General features: G+C 61.4%; 2 protein-coding genes across 2 annotated transcripts; both read left to right on the forward strand.

Annotated features, from left to right (window-relative positions):
- Positions 1–340: 340 nt before the first annotated feature.
- Positions 341–7,551, forward strand: NAGLU (N-acetyl-alpha-glucosaminidase). The gene is made up of 6 exons (XM_032871677.1): positions 341–756; positions 2,451–2,598; positions 3,474–3,620; positions 3,805–3,890; positions 4,733–4,989; positions 6,052–7,551. The coding sequence occupies exons 1-6, from the start codon at positions 371–373 to the stop codon at positions 7,260–7,262; spliced, it is 2,235 nt and encodes a 744-aa protein (XP_032727568.1). The 5' UTR covers positions 341–370; the 3' UTR covers positions 7,263–7,551.
- A 107-nt stretch (positions 7,552–7,658) lies between these two features.
- Positions 7,659–9,918, forward strand: HSD17B1 (hydroxysteroid 17-beta dehydrogenase 1). Its single transcript, XM_032871678.1, has 6 exons — positions 7,659–8,118; positions 8,225–8,392; positions 8,523–8,702; positions 8,824–8,917; positions 9,391–9,568; positions 9,682–9,918. Exons 1-6 carry the CDS (start codon positions 8,022–8,024, stop codon positions 9,904–9,906), a joined length of 942 nt encoding a protein of 313 aa, XP_032727569.1. The 5' UTR covers positions 7,659–8,021; the 3' UTR covers positions 9,907–9,918.
- Positions 9,919–10,233: the final 315 nt, after the last annotated feature.

Consider the following 10,233-nt stretch of genomic DNA (forward strand, 5'->3'; position numbering starts at 1 on the left):
GGAGAGTGCCTGTGTCTGGCTCAAAATAAAACTCCAAATAAAAATCTGTTGGGCAGTTGCTGGATGGAAGACAGTGTGAAAGCTCTTCAGGTACAACTGTACCTGAAGACGCTTCTGAAGGGCACCGGGTCACAGCCTGGGCTTTTGATGACACGGGTCACGCGCTCCCACACCACGAGCCGTCAGGAGACACCCCCCGGGACTCGGATCCGGGACCCGGAAGCGCGGTCTCTCCCCGCCAGGCGGGGGCGCTACCTTCTGCGCCACGTGGTCTGAGAACTGCAGCTGATTGGGCGCGGGCCGTCCCGCCCCCTAGCCAAGTCGCAATTGATGCCCCGCGGGCCCCGGGCCAGCCCGAGACCGCAGGACCATGGAGGCAGCAGCTGTCGCCGCAGTCCTGGGCTTCCTGGTCCTGGCCGCCGCGGGCGGCTCGGCCGGGGACGAGGCCCGGGAGGAGGCGGCCGTGCGGGAGCTGCTGGCCCGGCTGCTGGGGCCCGGGCCCGCGGCCGCCTTCTCGGTGTCGGTGCAGCGCGCCCTGGCGGCCGAGTCCGGCCTAGACACCTACCGCTTGAGCGGCGGCGGCGCCGGGGCGCTGGTGCGGGTGCTCGGCTCCACCGGCGTGGCCGCCGCCGCGGGGCTGCACCGCTACCTGCGCGATTTCTGCGGCTGCCACGTGGCCTGGTCCGGCTCTCAGCTGCGCCTGCCGGAGCCGCTGCCCGCCGTGCCGGAGGAGCTGACCGAGGCCACGCCCAACAGGTACGCGGCGCGCCTGCCCGCGGGGTCCCACACCGCCCCCCGCACGCCCTCACGCCCGGCGGCCGCCTGCACCTGCACCTGCCTCCCACCTCCCGCCGCCGGGCGCCCTCCTCCCAGAGGCCTGGCCGCGCCCGGCGCTAGATACGACACCGAGACTGATCCTAGCGCCGGCCGTAGGGTCGCTCTGCCTCTAAAAGCCGAGTGTCCTTGAATAAGTCACTTAGCCTCTCAGAGCCTCAGCTGGCTCATCTGAAAAAATGGAAACAGTGACATCTATCGCGCAGTGTTGGTCGTGAGGATCTGTCCCGTGACGGGCGTAGAATTTGTGGTGCACAATTAGTGGCCAGAAAATGCTATTCCTTTCCTTCCACCTTCTCTTGGAAGATGCTCACCGAGGAATGACACCCACCGCCTCACAGCCTCCATGCTGGCGCTTGTCCCACTGCAGGGAGGTGCTCACACTTCTGTCTCCACATTAGACAGTGGGGAGGGGACCCCCCGCACTTCCAGGACAGGGACCAGCGTTGCCGTGGAGCACTTAACCACTGTGCAGAGGGGGGCTCTGGAAGAGTTGACAGGAGAGGCAGTGCGCTATCCGGGACTCCTGCCTGGCTGCGGCTAGGGGCACCTCAGAACAAGTGGGTGGCCGAGACCCTGAATGGGAGGGCGTCAGGCTCCTCATAAGAAGGTTCTTGGCATTTGGGGAGAAAGGTTCAAGAACAAGCCGTTTAGAGAAGGGACAAAGATTTATGAAGTCTAGAAGTCAGAAAAGTGCTACTTCACAAAGGAGCCATCTCTCCTCCCAGATGAAGCGTTTTTTGTTTCTCAAATTAGCTATCCATGTAGAAAGAGGCTTACTTTTTAACTTTGGGTGTTTTAAAGATTTTATTTATTTGAGAGAGTGACTTGAGTGTGAACAAGGGGGCGGGGCAGAGGGAGAGGGAGAAGCAGGCCCCCCACCCCCCGCTGAGCAGAGAGCCCAACATGAGGCTCCATCCCAGGACCCTGAGATCATGACTCTGAGATCATAACCTGAGCTGAAGACAGATGGTTAGCTGACTGAGCCACCCAGTCGCCCCTAACTTTGGGTTTAACCTTTACTTGGGTGGTTAATTTTTCCATTATTTTAGGGGCACCTGGGTGGCTCAGTGGGTTAGAGCCTCTGCCTTTGGCTCAGGTCATGATACCAGGGTCCTGGGATCGAGCCCTGCATCAGGCTCTCTGCTCAGCAGGGGACTTGCACCCCCCTCTCTCCGCCTGCCTCCTCTGCCTACTTGTGATCTCTGTCTGTCAAATAAATAAATAAAATCTTTTAAAAAAATGTTTTTTCCATTGTTTTAAGGTTGTGTTTCGGGTTGTGGAATTATCCATGGGGAGCAATTTTAACAATGTCCAACTTTTGCAGCTTTTACTACTGGAGGGAGTGGGGCGTTGTAGTTTTCCAGAATGGCTTTACTTTGGTCACCTTGTCTCCCGAGCCTCCCTTCCCTCCTGCCTCAGTACTGAGTCTCAGCGCCACCCGGGGTGGGTCCTGGAGTGAAGCAGTGGACGGCCACAACTCCTCCTGTCTGGGCTCGATCTGGGGTGGGGGGGCTTGTTCCCAGGGCAAGGGACCCTCAGAGTTTGGGGGACTCTCTGCCCTCAGGGTCATGCTGCAGCTCAAACGCACCCTGTCCCCCCCACCTCCCCGGCAGGTACCGCTATTACCAGAATGTGTGCACGCACAGCTACTCCTTCGTGTGGTGGGACTGGGCCCGCTGGGAGCGGGAGCTGGACTGGATGGCACTGAATGGCATCAACCTGGCACTGGCCTGGAGCGGCCAGGAGGCCATCTGGCAGCGGGTGTGTGTCCCCCTCCCCTCTGTGTCCCTGCCTCCCCACAGCTCAGGGTCTGACGCACAGAATAAAGACTTTAGAGGCGTTCATGGCGTGCATGATGGCCCGAGCTGTCCAGAAGCAGGCTTCCATTGCTGAGCTGAACAGAGAGGAGCACTTGCTCAGGGCTGGACCCCAGCACCCCACTAGAAACGCTAAGGAGTCAGGCTTCCCTCTCTCCCCATGCCCACAGCTGGTGAGGCCGCTGCTTCCATGGGTTCTGTCTCATTGGCGGCCTTGATCTGCCTCATCGTCTTTATCCTTATTCATGGCCCCAGTGCGGGCTGTTGCCCGCTCTCCCTGGACGACCCCCACCTCCGAACCCGCAAGAGCCTCTGAACAGGATTCCTGGCTCTTAAGTTCCACCAGTGTCCTTTCTGATATGCAAATCTGGGAGAGACCTGCTCCTGTCAACACACGTAGGAGCTCCCCTCCGCTGCAGGCATCCCCCTGGCCTGGGGGCTTCCGTGCCCAGGGCTCTGGCTGCTGGCAGTGGGGGCAGGGAGGGTTGGTGGGTTCTTTAGTCTCCCTGCAGAGCTGGCCTCACCTGTCATTCTGGCCCGCCTCGCTCTGTGAAGCCATCTAAGACCCCTTCCCCATTTTGGGGAGAGCCCCTTTGTGCCTCACCTCACTCTTGCAGCAAAACTGACCGATAAGTCAACTCCCCTGTTCACAGGCCTGTTTCTCCTAGACTGTGGGCTCCTGGCAAGGGTCACGTTTTGTCTTAGTAACTCTAGGGCTCAGCCCAGAGAAGAGATGAGTGAGTGTTGAGCGCATGAATTACTGAGCGGAGATGAATGTATTCACATGTGTTTATGTGCGGGGCTCGCCCTCCTCCTCAGGTGTACCTGGCCTTGGGCCTGACCCAGTCGGAGATTGATGAGTACTTCACTGGCCCTGCCTTCCTGGCCTGGGAGCGCATGGGCAACCTACACACGTGGGGTGGCCCCCTGCCCCGCTCCTGGCACCTCAAACAGCTGTACCTGCAGGTAAAAGGACGGGGAAGGAAAGCGGGCAGCATTGGACAGTGCCACGTAGTCCTGGGCCGAGGAGGGGGGTATTTGGCCAGCCTTGGGGCTCTTAACTAGGCCTTGGGGACTCAGTGCGCCCTGGGGGAGTGAGGGCCTCCGCCTCAAGGCCATGCCCATCGCCTCCCGCCTCCGTTCCCTCCAGCATCGGATCCTGGACCGCATGCGCTCCTTCGGCATGATCCCGGTGTTGCCTGCCTTTGCAGGTCACGTCCCCAAGGCTCTCACCAGGTAACGTCCCCCCCTCACCCCACCCCGCCCTCGGACTTGGCTTGAGAGGGAATTTATTTTTTCCTGCAAAACGCGATTTAAAGAAAAACTGAAGCTCTGGATGTGGGCCTGGGCTTGATTCCTGGCCTTCCTGTCTTGTGGCTGGGAAAAGTCTCTGAGGCCCAGCTGAGAGCCCCCTCCTTCAGGTAGCCTTGCTGGGGCCCCCAGCCTTGTTAGCACCTCCTCCGCGCCCATGAACACCCGCTTCCCACCATTGTCACAGGGCTTAGTGCACTGCTGCTGGCCTGGCTGGCCACCCCCTCACCTCCCAGCTGGGTAGCAAGAGCCTCATTCTTACATTCAGCAAGTGCTTGTCAGACCAGGCTCTGTGCTGGGTCGTAGGGATGCAGCACTGAAGGTGGAGTGAGTTCCACCCCTGCTGTGGGAGAGCTTGGCAGGGGCATGCAGTATAGTGATACGGGCAGGAATATATGTGGGTCCACTTCTCTGTGTAGGCCCCTTCTGCCTGGGGAAGAGGGGCAGCCAGGCCTCAGAGCAGAGGCAGCCCTGGGCCAAGTATTGAAAAATGAGTGTTGCTTGTTTCAGCTGCTGGGAGGGGGAGAGAGAACAGAAGCTTTACAGATGAGATGAAACTCAAAGGATGTTGAGAAGTAACCAGCTACATAAGCAGGGAGGGAGGAGGAAAGGATTCCAGCCACAGGACACAGTCTGTGCAAAGGCACGGGAGCACGAGAGACTGGGATGTGTTCCAGGAACTGCAGATAAGCCAGGGAGGCTGCTGGTGAAATCTGTATCAGCCTCCAGTAAATGTTTGGATTGCCCCCTGCTCCCTCTCCCACCAGGGTGTTCCCTCAGATCAATGTCACCCAGCTGGGCAGCTGGGGACACTTCAACTGCTCCTATTCCTGCTCCTTCCTCTTGGCTCCAGAAGACCCTCTCTTCCCTGTCATTGGGAGCCTCTTCCTGCGGGAGCTGACCAAGGAGTTTGGCACGGATCACATTTATGGGGCCGACACTTTCAACGAGATGCTGCCCCCCTCCTCGGAGCCCTCCTACCTTGCCGCAGCCACAGCCTCTGTCTACCAGGCCATGATCGCAGGTTCGGTGCCAGGGAGAGCCGGGAAGGCGAGCCCCCACCCCCAACCTTCAGGGACATGGGTGCGGCAGAGGTCAGTGGGGTGGGAAAAAAGACAGCATTTAACCGTTTACCAAGCACTTGTACACATACACCATCTCAGTTAACCATACTGTGGGTGGGAGATGAGCTCTGGAGCCAGACAGCCTGCTCGAACCTTGGCCTGTGTGATTTGCAACAAGTTATCTCCCACCCAGTGCCTCAGTGGCTTCATCTGTAAAATGGGGCTGCCTCATAAGCAGAATGATGCCTGGCCCAGAGTAAAGTGCCATTAAGTGCTGGCTATTGCAAATATTTCATTTGGCCTCTGCCTCCGAGCTGAGGTAGGTAATGTGGGCCAGAGGTTAGGGGATGTGTTCAAAGCCGGTGGGTGCCCTTCCTGGTTTTCCAGGAACCCTCCTCCAGGAACCCAGTGCTCTGTCCTGCCACTTACAGGGTGGGGCAGAGAGGGGTCAAGTCAGCAGTGGCTGGGTGAGGATGCCTCCGTGTCAGCCAGGAAGGGAGCCCATTGGCTCAGGCTGCCTCGAGAGCACTGTGATCCAGGCCCCATGGCCTCAGCCTTGTCCCAGAGCCTGTCGGGTCTGCACATTCTCCTGAATCGGAATGACTCGGGTATGGGCCCAGGCACCTGTTTTAACCAGCCTTCTGGGTAATTTTTTTAAAAGATTATTTATTTATTTATTTGACAGAGAGAGATCACAAGTAGGCAGAGAGGCAGGCAGAGAGAGAGGGAGAAGCAGGCTCCCCACTGAGCAGAGAGCCAGATGCGATGCGGGGCTGATGCAGGGCTCCATCCCAGGACCCTAAAATCAGGACCTGAGCTGAAGGCAGAGGCTTAACCCACCGAGCCACCCAGGCGCCCCCTTCTGGTAATTTTGATGCTTCATAAAGCTTGCCAACTGTGATAGAGTCATTTAACTTCTCTGGACCCCGGTCTCTTCATCTGTAGTACGAGGTGAACGGCCCCCTACCCTCTTGCCTCTCATCAGTCCTCTCTCTGTCTCCCTGCCTCTGCCCCAACCACAGTGGACCCTGACGCCGTGTGGCTGCTCCAAGGCTGGCTCTTCCAGCACCAGCCCCAGTTCTGGGGACCCGCCCAGGTGAGAGCTGTGCTGGGGGCAGTACCCCGTGGCCGCCTCTTGGTTCTGGACCTGTTTGCCGAGAGCCAGCCCGTGTACCTCCGCACGGACTCCTTCCACGGCCAGCCCTTTATCTGGTGCATGCTGCATAACTTTGGGGGTAACCACGGTCTGTTTGGGGCCCTGGAGGCCGTGAACCAGGGCCCTGCCGCGGCCCGCCTCTTCCCCAATTCCACTATGGTAGGCACGGGCATGGCCCCAGAGGGCATCGGCCAGAACGAAGTGGTCTATGCCCTCATGGCAGAGCTGGGCTGGCGGAAGGACCCAGTGGCTGATTTGGAGGCCTGGGTGACCAGCTTTGCGTCACATCGGTATGGAGTCGACAGCAAGGAGACAGAGGTCGCCTGGAGACTGCTTCTTGGGAGTGTTTACAACTGTTCTGGTGAGGCCTGCACTGGGCACAATCGCAGCCCCCTGGTCAGGAGGCCGTCCCTGCAGATGGTCACCACTGTCTGGTACAACCGCTCGGCCGTGTTCGAGGCCTGGCGGCTGCTGCTGACAGCTGCACCCACCCTAGCCAAGAGCCCCACCTTCCGCTATGACCTGCTGGACGTGACTCGCCAGGCGGTCCAGGAGCTGGTCAGCCTGTACTACACGGAGGCGAGGACTGCCTACCTGAACAAGGAGCTGGTGCCCCTAATGAGGGCAGCCGGCATCCTGGTCTACGAGCTTCTGCCGGCCCTGGATGGAGTGCTGGCCAGTGACAGCCGCTTTCTGCTGGGCACGTGGCTGGAGCAGGCCCGCGCGGTCGCCGTCAGCGAGACCGAGGCCCGTTTCTATGAGCAGAACGGCCGCTACCAGCTGACCCTTTGGGGGCCCGAGGGCAACATCCTAGACTACGCCAACAAGCAGCTGGCAGGGCTGGTGGCTGGCTACTACGCCCCCCGCTGGGAGCTCTTCATGCAGATGCTGGTTGAGAGCCTGGTCCAAGGCCGTCCCTTCCAGCAGCACCAGTTCGAAGAGAATGCCTTCCAGCTGGAGCAGACCTTTGTCTTCAGCACACAGAGGTATCCCAGCCAGCCCCAAGGTGACACTGTGGACCTGGCCAAGAAGCTCTTCCTCAAATATTACCCCCGGTTGGTGGCTGGGACCTTGTGACAGATGAGCCACCCTTGGGTGGTGGTCTTTCCTGAATTCCAGGCCTGGGCAGGCTCCCAGGGCCTGGACCTAGACGAGCAGGTCCCCAGGCCCCGGCAAAAGAACTCAAGACCTGCCAGAGGATCAGGAATGGGAAGTTGGGGGGCGGGGGTGAGCTGCCCTCCTCCTCCTCTCCAAAGTTGGAATCAAAGTACTCTTTTACTACAACTTAATAAACCGGTGAGTCCCCTGGGCTTCTCAGAATGTCACTCCCATGATGCCTGGGAGGACTTGGGCTATAGGATGGACATTGGCGTGAGGCTCTTTCTCCCTGCCCCCTTGCTTCAGCCTCCCCATTTCTGATACTAACACCCGACCTTGGAACCGGGAATGCCCTCCCAAAACGTTTACTTTCACACCCCCCCGCAGCCAACTTTGGAACCTGTAATTGTCTCTATGGGACAGAGGCACACCCAGGGGAAGATGTGCCCAGGGCACTCAGTGCCCACATCTCCTAATCGCAAAGCTTTGCCTTGCCTCTGACCAGCCACCGAAGAACGGGTATTCCCAGCAGGGGCGTCATCTCCACCTTGACCGGGAGCAGGACAAGGAGAGCAGGCCCCATACCCGAAGGAGGGCTCAGCCTTGAGATTAGGTTGGAGACACAACAAGGGGTGGGGACCCCGAGGGCGGGGGCGGGGCGGAGCAGGTTAGATTAAAGAGCTCAGAGACCCGAGTCTTGAGCGGTGCACTCCCGGGACCTCTCCCCACTGTCTCCCCATGGACCGCACCGTGGTGCTCATCACCGGCTGTTCCTCCGGCATCGGTCTGCACCTGGCCCTGCGTCTGGCATCCGACCCCTCCCAGAGCTTCAAAGGTAGTTAAGAGGCTGGGATGGAGAGAAAGGAGCAGCCCCGGGTCCAAGGGGACCAGATAGCGGTAAGCAGGGAATTCAGATCCTCGTCTTCTTCCTGAACCTCCAGTGTATGCCACGCTGCGGGATCTGAGGGCGCAGGGCCCGTTGTGGGAGGCAGCCCGGTTCCGAGGGTGCCCTCCTGGCTCCCTGGAGACGTTGCAACTGGACGTGAGGGACGCGGATTCTGTGGCCGCTGCCCGGGCACGCGTGACCGAGGGCCGCGTGGATGTGCTGGGTGAGCCTCCCCGCAACACGCGTGCAGAAGCCTCACCGGCACTGTGTCCAAACCAAAATGTCCTGAGGCCCAGGCACCTGCTGGGTCGGAGGACAGAGAGGCAGGCAGGGTCCGACTTCTCTCCCCTCAGTGTGTAATGCGGGGCGGGGTCTGCTCGGGCCGCTGGAGGCGCATACGGCTGGCGCAGTGGGGTCCGTGCTGGACGTGAACGTGGCCGGGACGGTGCGGACACTGCAGGCCTTCCTGCCCGACATGAAGCGCCGCCGCTCGGGACGCGTGCTGGTGACCGGGAGCATGGGCGGCTTGATGGGTGCGTGGATGGGGCGGGGCCAGCGGGAGGAGCGGGGCCTGGTGGCAGTGCCTCGGGCTGCCTGGGGCTCCCGGTGGCGATCCTCCCAGACGCGCCTCCGAAGCCTCTTCTCCCCTCGAAGGGCTGCCGTTCAACGCGGTTTACTGTGCCAGCAAGTTCGCGATCGAAGGTCTGTGCGAGAGTCTGGCGGTTCTCCTGCCTCCCTTCGGGGTCCAGTGAGTCAGCGCCTCGCCCCAGGGACCCCTGTCCCCTGACTTTGGGAACTCCAGCCCCCTGTCCTGTTGGAGCCTCTCTCAAGCGTTCTCCCTGGCCCCTCCCCACTGCGGGGCACTTCCCACTATCGTGTGCCAGGGCACTTGCCATTCCTTACCGCGCCTCCGCTGCCATCCAGCTGGGAAGCCGAAGAGGTTAGGTGACTGGATCAAGGTCACACAGTAAGGGAGCTTGCCAGGTTGGAATTCCGATGCAAATCTCCCTCACACCCCCGAAATGGCTGTGGGAGGGGGGGGAGACAGGGGTGCTTTTCGGGCTGTAAGCCGCTTTTCAAAGGCTCTGGTTACCCGGGTGGCGCCGGCGCCGGCGCCCGGGCACAGACCCGCATCTCGCCGGTCCTGCCCTGCCCGACGTCAGGGCTGGGGTCCGGCCCGCTGGCTGCGCCCCCCTCCCACTCGCCGCTTTGGGCCCGCAGCGTGAGCATCATCGAGTGCGGCCCGGTGCGCACCGCCTTCCTGGAGAAGCTGGAGGGCGTCGCGGGCGGGGTGCTGGACGGCGCGGACGCCGAGACCCGCCGCCTCTTCTCCCGCTACCAGTGCCATCTGGAGAGGATCTTCCGCGAGGCGGCGCAGGACCCGGAGGAGGTGACCGAGGTAGGGGTCGGGCGCGGTCCCGGAAGCAGGGACCTAGCGCGGCGGCGGTGTGTGTGTGGGGGGGGGCGCGGGGGACCCAGCTCCCGCCAGCGCGCCTCCTCCCGCCGCTGCAGGTCTTCCTCGCCGCGCTGCGCGCCCCGCGCCCGGCGCTGCGCTACTTCAGCACCGAGAGCTTCCTGCCCCTGGCGCACCTGCGCCTGGCGGACCCCAGCGGCTGCAGCTACGTCGCCGCCATGCACCGCGCGGTGTTCGCCGACGAGCCCGCGGAGGAGCCGACCGACGCTGCCCCAGGCGGCCCCGCGCTCCGCGCTCCTCCCGCCGCCGCCGCCCCGCAATAAAGGCTTGGTCCGCCGCTGTCTGCCGTTCTCTCCTTTGTGCCCCAGGGATGCGCGGTTCTGCGGGACGGCGCCAGGCTGCCGGCTGCACTGCTCCGGTGGGACAAGTGGCGCGTGCCTCGGGGGGGCGATCTGGAAAGATTGTGGTTAGCCCGGGTTATAGCTGTGCGGAAACCGAGGCCCAGAAAGAGGAAGAGGCTAGCCCTCCGAAGGGCAGGGCGGCGAGTGGTCCCTGGATTGCCACGGGGTGTCTGCAGCAGGTGTTAGGTGGACCTGGGAGGGGCGAGAACCAGGTTGTGACTTGCCCCCCCCCCCCTCACTAGTCATGGG

The sequence above is a fragment of the Lontra canadensis genome, unplaced genomic scaffold, assembly GCF_010015895.1.
Source record: "Lontra canadensis isolate GAN:19392208 unplaced genomic scaffold, GSC_riverotter_1.0 scaffold43, whole genome shotgun sequence".
Taxonomy (NCBI): domain Eukaryota; kingdom Metazoa; phylum Chordata; class Mammalia; order Carnivora; family Mustelidae; genus Lontra; species Lontra canadensis.